We start from the raw sequence: 16160 nt of genomic DNA on the forward strand, positions 1-16160 counted from the left end.
CCACTACTGCTTAGGGGGATAGGATCTGCAATCTTTAACCTACTCCACTGCTACTCAGGGAGATAGGACTGGTGGCTTAAATCTGCTTCCCTACTACATTGGGAAAATAAGATTCGCCGTCTTCGATCTGCTCCACTACTGCTTAGGGAGATAAGATCTGTAATCTTTGACCTACTCCACTGCTGCTCAGGGAGATAGGACTGGTGGCTTAAATCTGCTTCCCTACTACCTTGGAAAAATAAGATTCGTCGTCTTCGATCTACTCCACTACTGCTTAGGGAGATAAGATTTGTAATCTTCGACCTACTCAACTGCTGATCAGGGAGATAAAGCTGGTGGCTTAAATTTGTTTCCCTACCGGTACAGGAAGACAAGACCTACAATCCTCGACCTACTCCGCTGCTGCTCAGGGAGATAGGACAGGTGTGATGACTTTAATCCATCCCATTTCAACTTCAGGGGTATGGGTAAGTTCATTGATCTATTCTCTGGGGAACATGACCTGGAAAATCTATTTCATGGACCTATTTATGCCTAGTGTTTGGGATGTCATGATTAGAATGAATCAAATGCTCCTAACTAGATGTATATGTATGATATTTGTAGAATGTCATGAGAATGATCCATTTTTAATGCTTAGGTTGTCATTACTCACTGTTCATCAAGGTTCTATCACTAATGTCTTCTTGTGCAGCCGGTATCTTTGACAGAAAAATCAAAGGAATAGTCACAATATAGATTTTTTTTAATGCTTCTAACCCTTAAGTTGGTTTGTTCTAAACAATAGCCCTATTTCAGGTTCTCGTACTATTTAGAAGCTTCCAGAGTAATATGCAAAACTTCTTTTGCTAGAATATTATCAGTCCAACAATCTTTATTTCAATGAAAAACGCTTGAAAAATATTATCAAAATGGACAAGATGAAATTTTGTTGAGAGCAAAGCTCGAAATGAATGAATCAATCAAGATAGAAAATTCTGCCAGAATACAAAATGAGAATAAATTAATCAATATGGCGTATTTTTTCAAAAATGCAAAAATGAATAAAATGGAAATAGGTGCCCCAGATATCGTAGCACGAGCTTCTCTGCCCCAAACTTCTTGAGGACCTTTTTGAACTTGATATGTGTTTAGAAGTCCTAGAAGACTTTCTTGATGCCCCAAGATGTAGAATCTCTCATTCTTATTAATTCGGAGAGGACAAGACTACCGTATGCCCCACCTTCGATCAATATTTGAACTGTCCATTCCTGGGTTTTCAATTCAAAACCTCTTTGGTCTCAAGGCGCCCTTTGTGAGTTTTCACCTTGGCTTTTCTTTTCTTTTTGTTCTTCTTTTCTTTTTTTTTCTTTTCGTTTCTTTTTTCCAAGTGAAGTATTTATTACTTGAATCAGAATTCTCAAGATTAGGCAAGTTCTTGCCATCCATCTTGGTCAATATCGACGCTTTTTTAGATAAGGCCTTCCACATAAGGTCCTTTCCAGTTTGGCATCCACTTTCTTCTAAAGTCCTTTTGTATAGGAAGGATCTTCTTCGATATCAGGTCTCCCTTATGGAATTCTCTAGGGCGAACCTTTTTTGGTGAGCTCGCATCATTCGCTTTTGGTACATTTGACCATGACGGATAGTTTTCAACCTTTTCTTTTCAATCAAATTTAACTGATCATATCAGGTCTGGATCCATTCTGCTTCATCCAACTTCAGCTCTGACAAGATTCGAAGGGAAGGAATATCAACTTCGATGGGTAAAACTGCCTCTATTCCATATACCAATGAGAAATGAGTTGCCCCGGTAGAGGTTTTTTTTCTCCACTGAACTGTTCATTTTGGGGCGACATGGTGTTAATCTTGAACAGACTGCAAACTTCTGATGTCGTGCCGTTGTTTAAATTCAATACATGGTCTAATATGATCTCTTTTTGGCATTCCATACTGACATATGATTTTCAAGAATTTGTTGACTGTTGACTTCGTGACATTAGCATATGAAGCAGCTTCTACCCACTTAATGAAGTAATCGACGACCATAAAGATGTGTTAATGACCACTAGAATCTCTCGGCGTGATCAGCTCGATGGCATCCATCCCCACATTAAGGAAGGCCATGGCTTCTATTGATTCTTTGTAAGGTAGGATTTGTTTCTCGACTTGTTCTACCATCCTTAACAAATCAGGAGATAAACCACAGTCTTGGTCGTCTTCAAAGTCCTGAGGTTCCTCTGGACACATATCTTGCTCAAAAGTAGATTCTGAGTTAATAACAGTGTCGCTCATATCATTGATATCTGAAGACCTGTTCTAGGGACGAAGGAAGACTCAAAGAATAAAAGAATCAAGAATATTTATCTGTATAGTGTAATTATGAATGAAATGGAAACAATAAAAGAATGCTTTCTCGAAGTGAGGAACAAAGATGCATTTTATTGAAATAAAGATATTGAACATAAGCCTATCTCACAAAAGGATTCTTATTGCTCCTAGGCCTAGAGCAATAAGCATGTTTTGGAAATTACTCCGAATTAGGTCTAAAAAATACAGGGATCTCTTCCACAGTCCCATTGTGCAAAACATTTCCAAGTGTGTTAAGGGCAGATGCCTCATAAATTATCTTCCCCAGCTCCTTCTTCGAATACGGTGTTAACATTCAAATTTCCCAACATTCCTTCCGGCCTTTGACTTCTTCAAAGAATTCTAACTCTTTATTATCTATTAGACTTTTCACCAAGGTTTTGAATTCAGCGCACTCCTGGATTTCATGGCCTTCTTCAGTGTGGAACTCACAGTAGCTCCTAATCCCTTTTGATCTCTTCTCCAAATTTTGAATGGTTAATCCCATGTCTATCATTTGTTTCAAAACCCATTTTAGTGGGGTTTTTACTTCTGCAACATTGGTTTTGGCTTTCTTCCCTCCCTCCATTCTCAATTATCGCGTTTACCCCTGGGTCTGAATGACTGGGTAATGGATTTCCTGCCACATTAGGCCTAGATGGGTCGTCAAATTTTACGATGCCCATCTTAATGAACCTTTCAACTAACTTTTTAAATGTAGTGCAGTTTTCAATTGAGTGTCCTATCATTTCCACGTGGTATTCGCATTAGGCGTTCGCTTCATACCATTTCAGGAACGGAGGTTGCATGGGTTCTAAGTAGAACGGAGCTACTACATGCACATTAAACAGATTCTGATAGAAATCTTTATACGTCATTGGGATGGATGTGAACTGAAGTATTTCTGTATTTGGCCTCGAGTTGGATTCTTGCCTTGAGGGGCCTCGATAACTAGCAGCTACCGTCATTGGCTGGCCTACTGTGACCGATTTAGAATACCCTTTATTATACAAGCTCAGGTTGCCCACTTCATTTTCTTTGTTCTTTGGGGTTGATCCTTTGACACTTTCCCCCGCATCTATCCTCCCACTTCTTATGTCGTTTTCAATCATCTCGCTAGACATTACCATATCTGAGAAGCTCATGGTAGCGCTTTCCAACATGTGGTTAATGAATGGGGCTTTCAGAGTGTTGATGAAAAGCATCGTGGTTTTTTTCTCCAGAAGAGGTGGCTGGACTTGTGTCGCTATCTCTCTCCACCTTTGGGCATATTTCCTGAAGCTCTCACTTTGCTTCTTTTCCATGTTTTGTAGTGTAATTCTATCAGCTGCCATGTCTGTTACGTGGCCATATTGCTTCATGAAAGCCTGTACCAAGTCCTTCCATGAGCAGATATTGACACGGCTCAACTGGTTGTACCATTTGGCAGCCAACCCAATCAGACTATCCTGGAAGCAATGAATTAACAGTTGATCATTATCAACATATCCTGTCATTCTTCCACAGAACATCGTGATGTGAGCTTCAGGACAACTAGTCCCATTATATTTTTCGAATTCCGGAGCCTTGAATTTCGGTGGGAGTATTAGATCTGGGACCAAACTTAGATCCTTGGCATCAACCTCGTAATGGTAATCAGCATTCTCCATTACTTTGAGTTTTTCTTCTAACCACCAGTACCAATCTTCGAGTTACTTTGGCAGTTCTACCCTTTCTTTTTCTATTTCTGCCATTTCGTCTAGATCAGGAATTACGGGATTGATTAGATTGTTCCCTGGATTGGAATCTAAACTTGTCAGGTAATTTATTGGTACCGAGGTACCGGTCTAATATTGTTGGGGTCTGTTAGTAGCGTGTGCCCTTTGTAAATGCGCGTCTAGTTGGGCCTGGACACTGATTGGGGTGAAACCGTGAGGATATGCAGCGTCTTCTTGATCATCTCCAGAATTGACCATAGGACTCTTCCCTTTATCATGCACCCCAGCCATTAACTGTGTTAATGGGCTCAATAATTTTCTTTGAGACTCTTCCATGTCTTGCTGCATTTTAGCTAATTTTTTCTGCATCTGATCTTGCATCTCTTTTTACGATTGTTCCAATCTTTCTAATCTTTGATACATTGTTCTAGTTTTGCGGCGGGTACCGTAGAGATGTTCGTTGGTAGATTGGTTTTGAAATTAACTGAAATAATTTTACCTAATTAGTGTCCTTTTGTGAAAATCTAATGCATATGATGCAATGTAATGCAAATGCATGGAATGAATGCAAAAAGAAAGAAAGGTATTGATTCTGAATTCAGTTCCATTAGAACAAATTTTCTAGAAGACAAATTTCTTTACATAAAACGGATTATATACGTGGCTTTGCCCTCATATTCTAGGCGAAGACATTGATCTTTTTCTTCATATACGGATGCTAGGATCAAATCTTGTGAATTTTCCAAAATTTGTCTCTACTATCTCCTTTTTGTTTGATCCAAGCCACGATCCATTGATAACCCCGCAACACTCTTTAGTTTCTTTGAGACGTGACAACTCTCGAATAATCTTTGCCGGTTTGAATCCTTAGGTAGTGAAGCATAGTCGTATATTCCTTCACGAACTTTTAGCCTTCGCTCATTGTGTTTAATCAGACCATATTCGGGTAGTCGGATTATATTCCATTTCATCAAGAAATTCGTTTTCCCATGACAAGCTTTTCTATTTGACAATCAAATTTGAATTAACACCTCTTTTATAAGATGAAAATGCAATGCAATCATAACCAAAACAAAATGAAACGGGTTAGTACAAAGAAAAAGTAAGTAAGAAAGAAACATATAGAGCACCTATTCGGGTGACCACTAGGGTTTGGTGTAATTATTCCTAAGGTGGGCAACTAGGGTTCACTATATGTAGTTTGGCTCTAAAGTAAGGGTACCTGAACCAGCAGATTCCTCGATCCTCACCCATTATAGGCTCATACGGACCAAGTTCAGTTCAGGCGAATACATTTTCCTATGGCCATGCGAAGATGAAAATCTCACGAAGACATAGGTACAGATGTATCCCGGAAGCGATTCACTATCCCATGCGGAGGTGAAAACCTCATGAAGGCGTAGTTTCTTACTCCCACTTAAAAGGGTAAATCAAATGGTTTATGCAAATGCAACATGTCGAAAAATATATCGAGACTCGATCTAATAAAGCATACATAACAAAATGGTACAAACTACAAAAATGAAACGCAACGAAAGGATCGTGATTTTAAACCAAATTATCAAATTTCGACAAAAAGACAAGAAATAATCAACACATGGCTTGACTCTCTTATTTAAGTCCCTAGCGGAGTCGCCAAGCTGTTGACACCATTTTTTTGATAAAACGGGGTCGACTTGGATTTCGAAAATGAAAACAAGTATAATAGTCGCCACCAATATTTTTTGATAAGGTGTGATCGGGCCACCTTGAAAAGTGGTTGTTTTTAATAAACGGTTTAATTTTATTAAAACAACGATTTTGGTCCACAAAATTTAGAAAAACAGGTTCGGGAGTCGGTTACGTACGAGAAAGGATTAGCACCCTTGTAACGCCCAAAATTGGTACCTAGTTGATTAATTAATGTCTTAGTGTCGAAGATTGAAAACTTTAAAGAGATTTAAAAATACGATCCTTTATTTAAATGTTTGAAAATTTTCAAGAAAATGGCATATGTTACGTTAATCGAGAAAGAGACTTATGTCTAGTAAATTAGGACACAATGTCTTGAATTCTTGATGAGCGAATGAATGCCAAAATTTACTTATTTAGAAGATTTTTAGCTATCTCGGATTTAAAAAAGGGATCATGCCCAGTAAGTTAGGACACGATCTTTTCGAATCTAAACACGAGATTTTGCTTATTCAAAAGTCATAATTTATGCATTGAATAAAATTAATCTAACACGAAATAGTAGAAATGAAACACGGTGTCAATATTCGTAATAAAACAAAAATGAATACGATGATATAAAAATAATACGAGCAATAGTAACAAAATAAGATAAATAAAAAGTACAAATCAATAACATACAAGATAACAAGCATATAAGCGAATAAAATTAAAACATTCCTTTTTAAAATAATGATGAAAACGTGGAGAAATAATTAAAAGGAACGTGGACAAAATATAAATATGAATCGTAGAACATATAAAAATATATACATGCATGAATTATAGGATATGAAAATATATAAAAGGTATATGCAAAAATATATAGAATATATAAATATGTATATATATATATTTATGAAAAGAAAATGTGTAAGTAAATATATATATAGTTACGTATGCAAATTGCAAAGCATATATAAAAATATGTAAGTAGGTATATATTCATATATATATATATATATATATATATATATATATTAGAAAAATACGTATGTGTATGTGTATATATATAAATTATAAAGTATAAAAATATATAAGTAGGTATACATATGATAGTATTGTATAAAAATATTATTGATTTTTAAAAACATAGAAGTATATTCAAATAAAATTTCTTAAAATGTATTATAAAATAAAGTCATTAAAATATATAGAAAATATTGAATTAATATAAAAACATAAACTAATATATTATGAAATTAGACATGATATATGATAAAAGAATTAAAATAATAATCCATAATAAAATAAAATAATATGTAAAAAAGGGTAAATAAATGAATGAACTAATACAATAATAATAATAATAATAATAATAATAATAATAATAACTTAATTAGTTTAATGATAAGGAAGGACTAAATTAAAAATAAACAAAATCCCAGGGGCAAGATCGGGAGTAAATAAAAGATAAAAATATCAAATTGAACACGCGGATGACGAGGAGGGGTGAATGGGAAATAATCCCATCCTCCAAAACGCATAGTTCCATTAGGGACTGAAATGTGATGAAAATAAAATTATCAGGCTTAATTGAAAGAAATAAAAACAATCAAAAAGATCTAATTGAAACAAGTGTAAAATGCGGAAGGACCAAGAGGGATATTCTCCCATGTTAAAAGAAAACACGCGGATCCCTGGGTGCGAGTCGGGTCGCGCGCGGGTCGCCCAAAACGGCATCGTTTTGGCGCAAAAACCCCAGGTGAAATGACGTTTTATTTGTGCTATAAAAGCAAAATTTATTCAAATTTTTTCATTTCTCCCTTCTTTAAAACAAAAAACCAGAAAAACCTCTCTAGCCCCCCATTCACTTCCCAGAGCCCAGCCAAAGGTATGACCATCTACCATGCCAAGCCACCGACGACGGCCACACACAGACGCTGTGATTCTTAAAAAGGGAAAACTTTAGATATAGCCTTTTCACACCTCCTAAGCCCGAATCCGTGTTTAAAATCCCCAAAATATTAACCAAAAAGCCCCAAAAGCTCAAGAAACCTTTCAGTTTTCAGCCGCCTATCCTCGGAGGTGACTTCCTCGGCCGTCCACGGCTTCGGAGACTTGAAAATAGGTCAGTTTGACTCTCTTTTCCTGTTTGTTTTACTTTTTTGTATATGCAAATGTAATAAAAACAAAATACCACAAAAAAATCAAAAGATTAAGTGGAGGAAAAAATGGAAAGTAAAAACCTTTCGGGCTTTTTATTGAATTTTTCTTTCAATATTCGATTCTCTGTTTTTTTATTTTTGAATCGATCCCCTTTTTGCATTTGTTTGATTCGGCTTTTATAGCCGAAAACAATACTACTATTCTATTTCACTTTCGTTATTGTTTCTTGTGTTCTGTCTCTGCCTTCTTTTTCGTCTTTTTGTTTCGTTTGCAGGTCCTGGCGAAGTCAACGGAGACAGAAAGCTTCCATTTTGGTGTAAGAGGACCAGGCCTTGGGCGGTGGGCGTGCTAACACCGCACATGGAGGCAGCGGTGCAAGGGGACTAGGGTTTTCTAAAATTTTAGGGTGTTGGGCCATAATGTTTGGGCCATTAGTTTTTTTTAGAATTGGGCTCGTAGGTTTATTTATTTTGTAAATGAACTGCATATTGGGCCTGGACAAATTGGGCTGATTACAATTTCGTCCATCTCTAACACATTTTATTGCGGTAAGTTTAAAACCTGTGTGATTATAGATATTTTCTTCAGGTTGTAGTTTTGGATCACAAGATCATAATCGTATGTACTTATAATTATTTATAAGTTAATAGCTTTAGTGTATTAAATCAAAACTAAATCTAAAACAAACTTGGAAATTAAAGCAAATTGATAGAGATTGCTTTCCTAGTTTAGCTTGTCCTACCTACCCCCATTTAGGCTATAAATAACAAATCTAATGACTTTGGAATTCTACTCCCATTTGGCTCAATCTTAGCGTTTCTCAAAATTTCACTTAAAATCCAAATTAGCTTAACTAGATTCTTTAGAGGTGATATTTAGCATATTTAAATTTTCACATTTACAATCTTTTCTTCACTTTTAAATTACGATACTCTTCAAGTAATAGAAATATTCACCCCAATTTTTGTAATATTTTTTTAACAGTGAAGGTAGAAATTGAGTTACGGGGACTTGTGTTCCATATGATTTATGATGGAAAGATAGCATACGAGTATATTGTTGCAGCAACAGTGGATTTCGACTTTTGATACTGTATCGAAGCTGGTGGTTATGGAAGTGTTTACAGAGCACAACTACCTTGTGGTAAAGTAGTTGCCTCAAAGAAACTACATTGTTTAGAAGTTGAAAATCTAGCTTTTGACAAGAGCTTCAGGAATGAGATCAAGTTTCTAACAGAAATACATCAAAATATCATGAAGCTGGGTTTTGTCTGCACCGATGGTCCATGTTTTTGATCTATAAATACATGGGTAAAGGGAGTTTGTTCTGCAACTTATAAGACGAAGTGGAATCTGTGGAAATGAATTGGACAAAAAGAGTGGAGATCATCAAAGGTAGCGCATGTTTTGTCATACTTGCACTATGATTGTAGCCGTCCAATAGTTCATTGAGATATATCAAGTAACAATGTTCTTTTAAACTCGAGCTTTGAGGCCTTTGTAGCTGACTTTGGAACTGGTAAAATGCTAGATCTTGACTCGTCCAATCAGACCATTACTATAGGCCCATGTGGTTATATAGCTATCGGTGATTTTTCCTTTTTACTTTATTTGATGACTGTTTTTTTTTTGAATTTATAAAATTAATTCAACATATAATTGTTTTTCTTTTTATCTGGTTTGTTGTATGCAGAACTTGTCTATTCGATAATTATCATTGAAAAATGTGATGTTTATAGTTTTGGAGTAGTGCCATTGGAAACATTAATGGGAGAAAATCCTGAAGAAATGTTATCATGGTTGTCATTGTCAACTTCTTTGGTAAATATGAAGCTAAGCTAATTGATTTGTTAGACAATCGTTTACCACTTTCGAGAAGACAACTAGTTGCACAAAATCTTTGTTCACATTGCTACTCTGGTGTTCACTTGCTTATATTCGCAACTGATGTCCTAGCCAACTATGAATGAAGTGTACGAAGAATTCCTTTGTCACCGAACATCCTTGGGAATTCCCCTTCGACTAATCTCTTTGTTACAACTTCTAAATTGTGAAGTGCTTTCATGATTAGATATTATTTATCCTTTGAGTTGGTCTTTAATGCTTGATTAGATATCATGTGTCATATATGAAGGAATGAATTGCAATGTTGTTGAAGCTGGCCAGTATACTACAATGTTGCAACAAAAACAGCCCGAGCCATGTAGTTGCAGCTTAGGATCGAGCTGCTATTTTGTTTAGTTACTTTCAATTTGTTATTTCGTGACTTAGTTGAAGTCAAACCAAGTTGTACTTGATGATTAGGTGTTGATAAGCTTATAAATCAGCTTATCTATGTGTGCAAGTCATGTTTTGTAAGTTACAATGTTATTAGTGGAGTTAGGTAGTGTTTAGGTGATGTTTTCTGCTTGTATTGACCAACTCATGTTTGGTATTTGTATTGGCATTATGCCATTGTTCATTTTAATAAAAAATTCATTCAAGAATTCATCATTCTACATACTCTTTCAATTTTTAGTTTCATTTATGTTCTTCAAAGCTTAATTTTATTTTTGAATTATGTTTGTTCTTCTGCAAGTCTCGAGCCTTGTTGCTCAAGTCTCGGCTGAACTTGCTTGCACATTGTTCATAACAGCAACAATTGGTATCTAGAGTTATAATCTCAGTGGACCTGTTATAGTTCAACATTTAAAACGATAGCTTCATCAGGCTTCTCACCAGCTGCACCACTTAAAGCCAATCCAACCGTGGCTCAGATCAGGCAGCATGCTGATGAAAGGACCAAGAGGTACAAAGTCATGTCTTGCATTCAAAATTGTGTGTCAGATGTAATCTTTACAAGAATCATGGCCTGTGAGACACCAAAACAGACCTAAAACAAATTAAAAGAGGAGTTCGAAGGAACTGAGAGAACAAGGCAGCAACAACTATGAATTTGATAAGAGATTTCGAGAACTTGAAGATGAAGGAGGAAGAAACAGTTAAGCAGTATTCAGATAGGATTATGGCTGCGGTAAACAGCATAAGGCTTCTTGGAGTGCAATTCAATGAAGCAAGAATAGTGAAGAAGGTGATCTCAACCTTACTTGAGAGGTATGAGGCAAAAATATCTTCCCTCGAAGACTCAAGGGACCTAACCAACATCTCATTGACAGAGCTGATCAATGCTCTTTATGCACAAGAGCAAAGAAGAGCCAGCAGGCTGGAGGAGCACCAAGAATGAGCCTTCCAAGCAAAAACTAAACTTGCCTTGAGCACCTCTACCTACAATTACAAAAAGACTTGGAGGGACAAGCCTAAGTCAAATGCTGCAAAAAGAAGGGATCAACCCTGCAGGCATTAAAAAAGGCCTGGTCATCCAAAAGCCAATTGCTGGTTTAGACCAGATGTGCAGTGCCAACACTACAAAAGGATGGGTCATGTTGAAAAGGTTTGCAAAAGCAAAGGCAGACCAAGGTAGAATCAACCACAACAGCCAAAGGCTGAAGCTCGAGTAGTAGAAGAAGACAGTGACCATGAAAAGAAAGTTTTTACAGTTTCATGCTAAGCTAGTAAAGAAAAGGCCACAAAGGGATGGCTCATAAACAGTGGTTGCACCAACCATATGACATCAGATGCTGCCATCTTCAAGTCAATTGATAGAAGCTTTAAAACAAAGGTGAAAGTAGGTAATGGCCTTTTCATCAAGGCAGAAGGCAAATGGGTTGTACTGATAAGCACTCCCACAGGTAACAAGCTTGTGTCAAATGTGCTGTTGGTGCCTGAGATTGACAGAAATCTGCTCAGCATAGCTCAATTGCTAGAGAAAAGGGTATTCTGTTGTGTTCAAAAGCAATGAGTGCCAAATTAGTGATCCAAGTGGATCCAGGCTCATGTCAGTCACTATGACTGATAAAAGCTTTGTTGTTAACTGGACAAATGACTCAAACTCAGCCTACATAGCCTCATTAGATGAATCTAAGCTTTAGCACCAAAGGCTTGGTCATGCCAACTACAAATCGATGGACTAACTAACCAAATAAGATCTGGTTGAGAACTTCATCAACTCAGTTGAAAAGGAGGAAGTTTGTGAGGTATGTCAGTTAGGAAAGTAGGCCAGGCAGCCATTTCCTTCAAACAAGGCCTAGAGAGTCTCAGAAAGGCTGCAGCTTGTGCACACTGATGTGTGTGGCCCCACGAAGACTCAGTCATTGAACGGCAGTAGGTATTTCATTTAGAGTATTGATGATCACTCGAGATTTTGTTGGATTTATTTTTTGAAACACAAATCAGAGGTGGCCTCAGTGTTCTAGAAGTTCAAGGCTACTACAGAGATTGAAACAGGCTGCAAGCTCAAGACCCTAAAGTCTGATAATGGAATTGAGTACACCTCAGCTCAGTTTCAAGCCTTTTGTGATGAAGTAAGTGTCAAACACCAGCTCACCAACACCTATACTCCTCAACAGAATGGTGTTAGTGAAAGAAAGAATAAAAGCTTGATGGATATGGCGAAGTGCTTGATGTTTGAGAAGAATTTGCCTAAAACCTTGTGGGCTGAGGTAGTTAACACTGCAGTGTATATCCAAAACAGACTCCCAACCAAGGCTTCGGCTCACAAAACTCTATTTGAGGCTTGGTTTAGGTTCAAACCATCATTGGCTCATCTAAGGATCTTTGGTTGTATATGTTATGCACATGTTCCTACTGTGAAAAGGGACAAACTAGCAAAAAGGGCTCAACTTGGCATTCTGGTGGGCTACAACACAATCAAAAAGGGGTATAGAGTCTTGGATCCTTCAGCAAACATGGTGGTTGTGAGTAGAGATGTGGTATTTGATTAGATGTCAAGTTGGAAATGGGAGAAGAAAGAGCCGGAGGCAGTTTTTGAAGACCTTGTAGCAAATCAGACTGAATTTGATTAGAATGGTCCTGAAATGAATATTGATGATGAACCAGTCAGAGGCACTAGACCATTGGTCGAGATTTATGAAAGAGCTCAAGTAGCCATAGTGGAACCAAGCTGCTTTGAAGAGGTCAAGCTCAAAGAAGGTGAAACAGCAATGGTCGATGAAATCAGATGATTGAGAAGAATCATACCTGGGAACTAGTTGAAAGACCAGCCAACTGGAAGACCATTGGAGTGAAATGGATCTATAGAGCCAAACATAATGCTGATGGAAGTTTCAACAAGTTGAAAGCAAAGCTAGTTGTGAAGGGGTTTATCCAAAAGTATGGCATAGACTATCTGGAGACCTTTACACCAATGGCCAGGCTTGACACCATCAGGCTGCTAATTGCCTTAGCAGCACAAATGTAGTGGAAAATTCACCAACTCGATGTGAAATCAACCTTCTTCAATGGATTTCTTGAAGAAGAGATCTATGTTGAACAACCTCAAGGTTTCAAAGTGGCTGGTATGGAATACATGGTTTACAGATTGAAGAAGCCTTGTATGGCTTGAAACAGGCACCAAGGGACTAGTATAGTAGGATTGATAGCTACTTGGTCAGTTTGGGATTTGAAAAGAGCATTAGTGAGCCAACATTTTATGTTAAGAAGGAAGGAGTACAAACTCAGCTCATTGTATCCTTGTATGTTGATGACCTGTAGGTGACAAGAGGAGACCAAGCAATACTAAGTGATTTCAAAGTGAAAATGCAACAGATGTTTGAGATGTCTGATCTAGGAAGGATGACTTATTTTCTTGGCATGGAGGTGACACAAACACAGAATGGAATATTCTTAAGTTAGAAAGCCTTTGCCTCCGAAATTCTGACCAAATTCTCCATGCAAAACAGTAAAGCAACTAGCACTCCAGTTGCTGTTGGAGAAAGATTGTCGAGCCATAGTGATTTTGAGAAGGTTTGTGAATCAACATACAGAAGTTTGATTGGATGCCTACTCTATTTAACTACAATCAGACTAGACATTATGTATGTTGTAAGTCTACTATCTAGGCTTATGCACTGTTGCAATAAGAAGCATTTTCAAGCTGTAAAAAGGGTGCTCAGGTATATCAAGCGTACCCTGAGTTATGGAATGTTGTATAACAAAGTTGAAAGCTTGAAATTGGTTGGTCATACTGATAGTGACTGGGCTGGTTCGATGGATAACATGAAGAGCACCTCAGGGTATTTTTTCACCCTTGGATCAATTATATTTTGCTGGAGTTCAAAAAAGCAAAATTTTGTTGCTCAATCAACTGCTGAGGCAGAATATGTAGCAGCTGCTGGAGCTATGAACCAAGGTGTTTTGCTAAGAAAAATCCTGGCTGATTTGAATCTACACCAAAGGGAAGCAACATAGATAATGTGTGACAATCAATATACTGTTGCAATTGCAAAGAATCCGTTTTTTCATGGAAGGACAAAGCACTTCAACATTAAGCTTCATGTTGTCAGAGAAATGGAGCAAGCATAGGAAGTGAAACTGGTTCATTGCAGTTCAAAAGAGCACTTGGCTGATATTTTGAAAAAAGCCCTTAGTGTGTCAAGATTCATGGAATTGAGAATGCAAATGAGAGTTTGCAGCATGCAGGCTAAGGAGGAGTGTTGAAGTTAGCCAGCATACTGCAATGTTGCAACAAAAATAGCCCGAGCTATGTAGTTACAGCTTAGGGTCAAGCTGTTATTTTGTTTAGTTACTTTCAATTTCTTACTTTGTAACTTAGTTGAAATCAAACCAAATTGTACTTGATGATTAGGTGCTGATAAGCTGATAAATCAGCTTATCTATGTGTGCAAGTCATGTTTTATAAGTTACAGTGCTATTAGTGGAGTTAGGTAGTGTTTAGGTGATGCTTTCTGCTTGTATTAACCAGCTCATGTCTGGTATTTGTATTTACTTTATGCCATTGTTCATTTTAATGAAAAATTCATTCAAGAATTCATCATTCTGCATACTCTCTCAATTTTTAGTTTCATTTCTGTTCTTTAAAGCTTAATTCTGTTTTTGAATTCTGTTTGTTTCTTCTGCAGAGCCTTGTTGCTCAAGTCTTAGCTGAACTTGCTTGTACATTGTTCATAACACCAACAAATGTTCAATAAAATTATTTATTCGGTTGCTTTACATAACATAAATTCTGTAATTTGATCAAAATATTAAAATATCATCTAGTAGTTTCCTTCATTTTCGTGTTTCATTTCCATGCTTCTTTTAAGCATGAAAGATCAACTTAAAGTACGGAATAGAAGGAAGCCACTAGGGTGGTGTTTGAATATTTAGATCAAATTGTAGAACTTATGTTCTGCAAAGCAACCGAATAAATAGGTTTATTGAACATTGCAATTCATTCCTTCATATATAACACATGATATGTAATAAAGCATGAAAGACTAACTCAAAGGATAAATAATATCTAATCGTCAAAGTATTTCACAGTTCACAAGTTGTAACAAAAAGATCATCCAAAGGGGAATTCCCAAGGATGTTCAGTGAGAAAGGAACTCTTCGCACACTTCTTTCAATTTTGGCTGAGACATTGGTTATAGATTTAAGCAAGTGAATGCCAGCATAGCAACGTGAACGAAGATTTTGTGCAACTGGTTGGCTTCTCAAAAGTGGTAAACGGTTGTCTAACAAATCAATTAGTTTAGCTTCATATTACCAAATAAGTTGGTGACGACAACCATGATAACATTTCTTTAGGATGCTTTCGCATTAATGTTTCCAGTGGCACAACTCCAAAAGACATCACATTTTTTATGACAACCATTGTATAGGTAAGTGTTGCATACAAGAAACCAAATACAAAGAAAATCAAGTATATGTTCAATTAATTTTATAAATTTAGAAGAAAATGTCATCAAATGAAGCAAAGAAAATCACCTAGAGCTATATAACCACATATGCCCACACTAATGGTCTGATTGGATGAGTCAAGATTTAGCATTTTAGCAGTTCTAAATTCAATTACAAAGGCCTTAAAGCTTGAGTTTAAAAGAACATTGTTACTTGATATATCTGAATGAACTATTTAACAACTACAATCATAGTGCAAGTACAACAAAGCATGTGTTATGCCTTTGATGATCTCCACTCTTTTCATCCAATTCATTTCAACTGCTTGAACAGCTCCAAATTCAGTTACAAAGGTCTTAAAGATCGAGTTTAAAATAACATTGTTACTTGATATATCTCGATGAACTATTGGACGACTACAATCATAGTGCAAGTACGACAAAGCATGTGTTATGCCTTTGATGATCTCCACTCTTTTCGTCTGATTCATTTCCACAGCTTGAGCTTGTACGACAAAACAAGTATGACAAAACATTGCTACCTAATGCTTTCCTTTTTTTTTTCTTGTCAATTGTGTGCTTGACCTTGTAGAAATACA

The 16160-nt window shown here is 36.7% G+C and overlaps 1 protein-coding gene across 1 annotated transcript; it reads right to left on the reverse strand.

Moving 5' to 3' along the window:
* Window positions 1–3095: 3095 nt before the first annotated feature.
* LOC105781683 (uncharacterized) lies at window positions 3096–3977 on the reverse strand. The gene has a single exon (XM_012606198.1). It carries the CDS (start codon window positions 3975–3977, stop codon window positions 3096–3098), a length of 882 nt encoding a protein of 293 aa, XP_012461652.1.
* Window positions 3978–16160: the final 12183 nt, after the last annotated feature.

This window comes from Gossypium raimondii, chromosome 13 (assembly GCF_025698545.1).
Source record: "Gossypium raimondii isolate GPD5lz chromosome 13, ASM2569854v1, whole genome shotgun sequence".
Lineage (NCBI taxonomy): Eukaryota > Viridiplantae > Streptophyta > Magnoliopsida > Malvales > Malvaceae > Gossypium > Gossypium raimondii.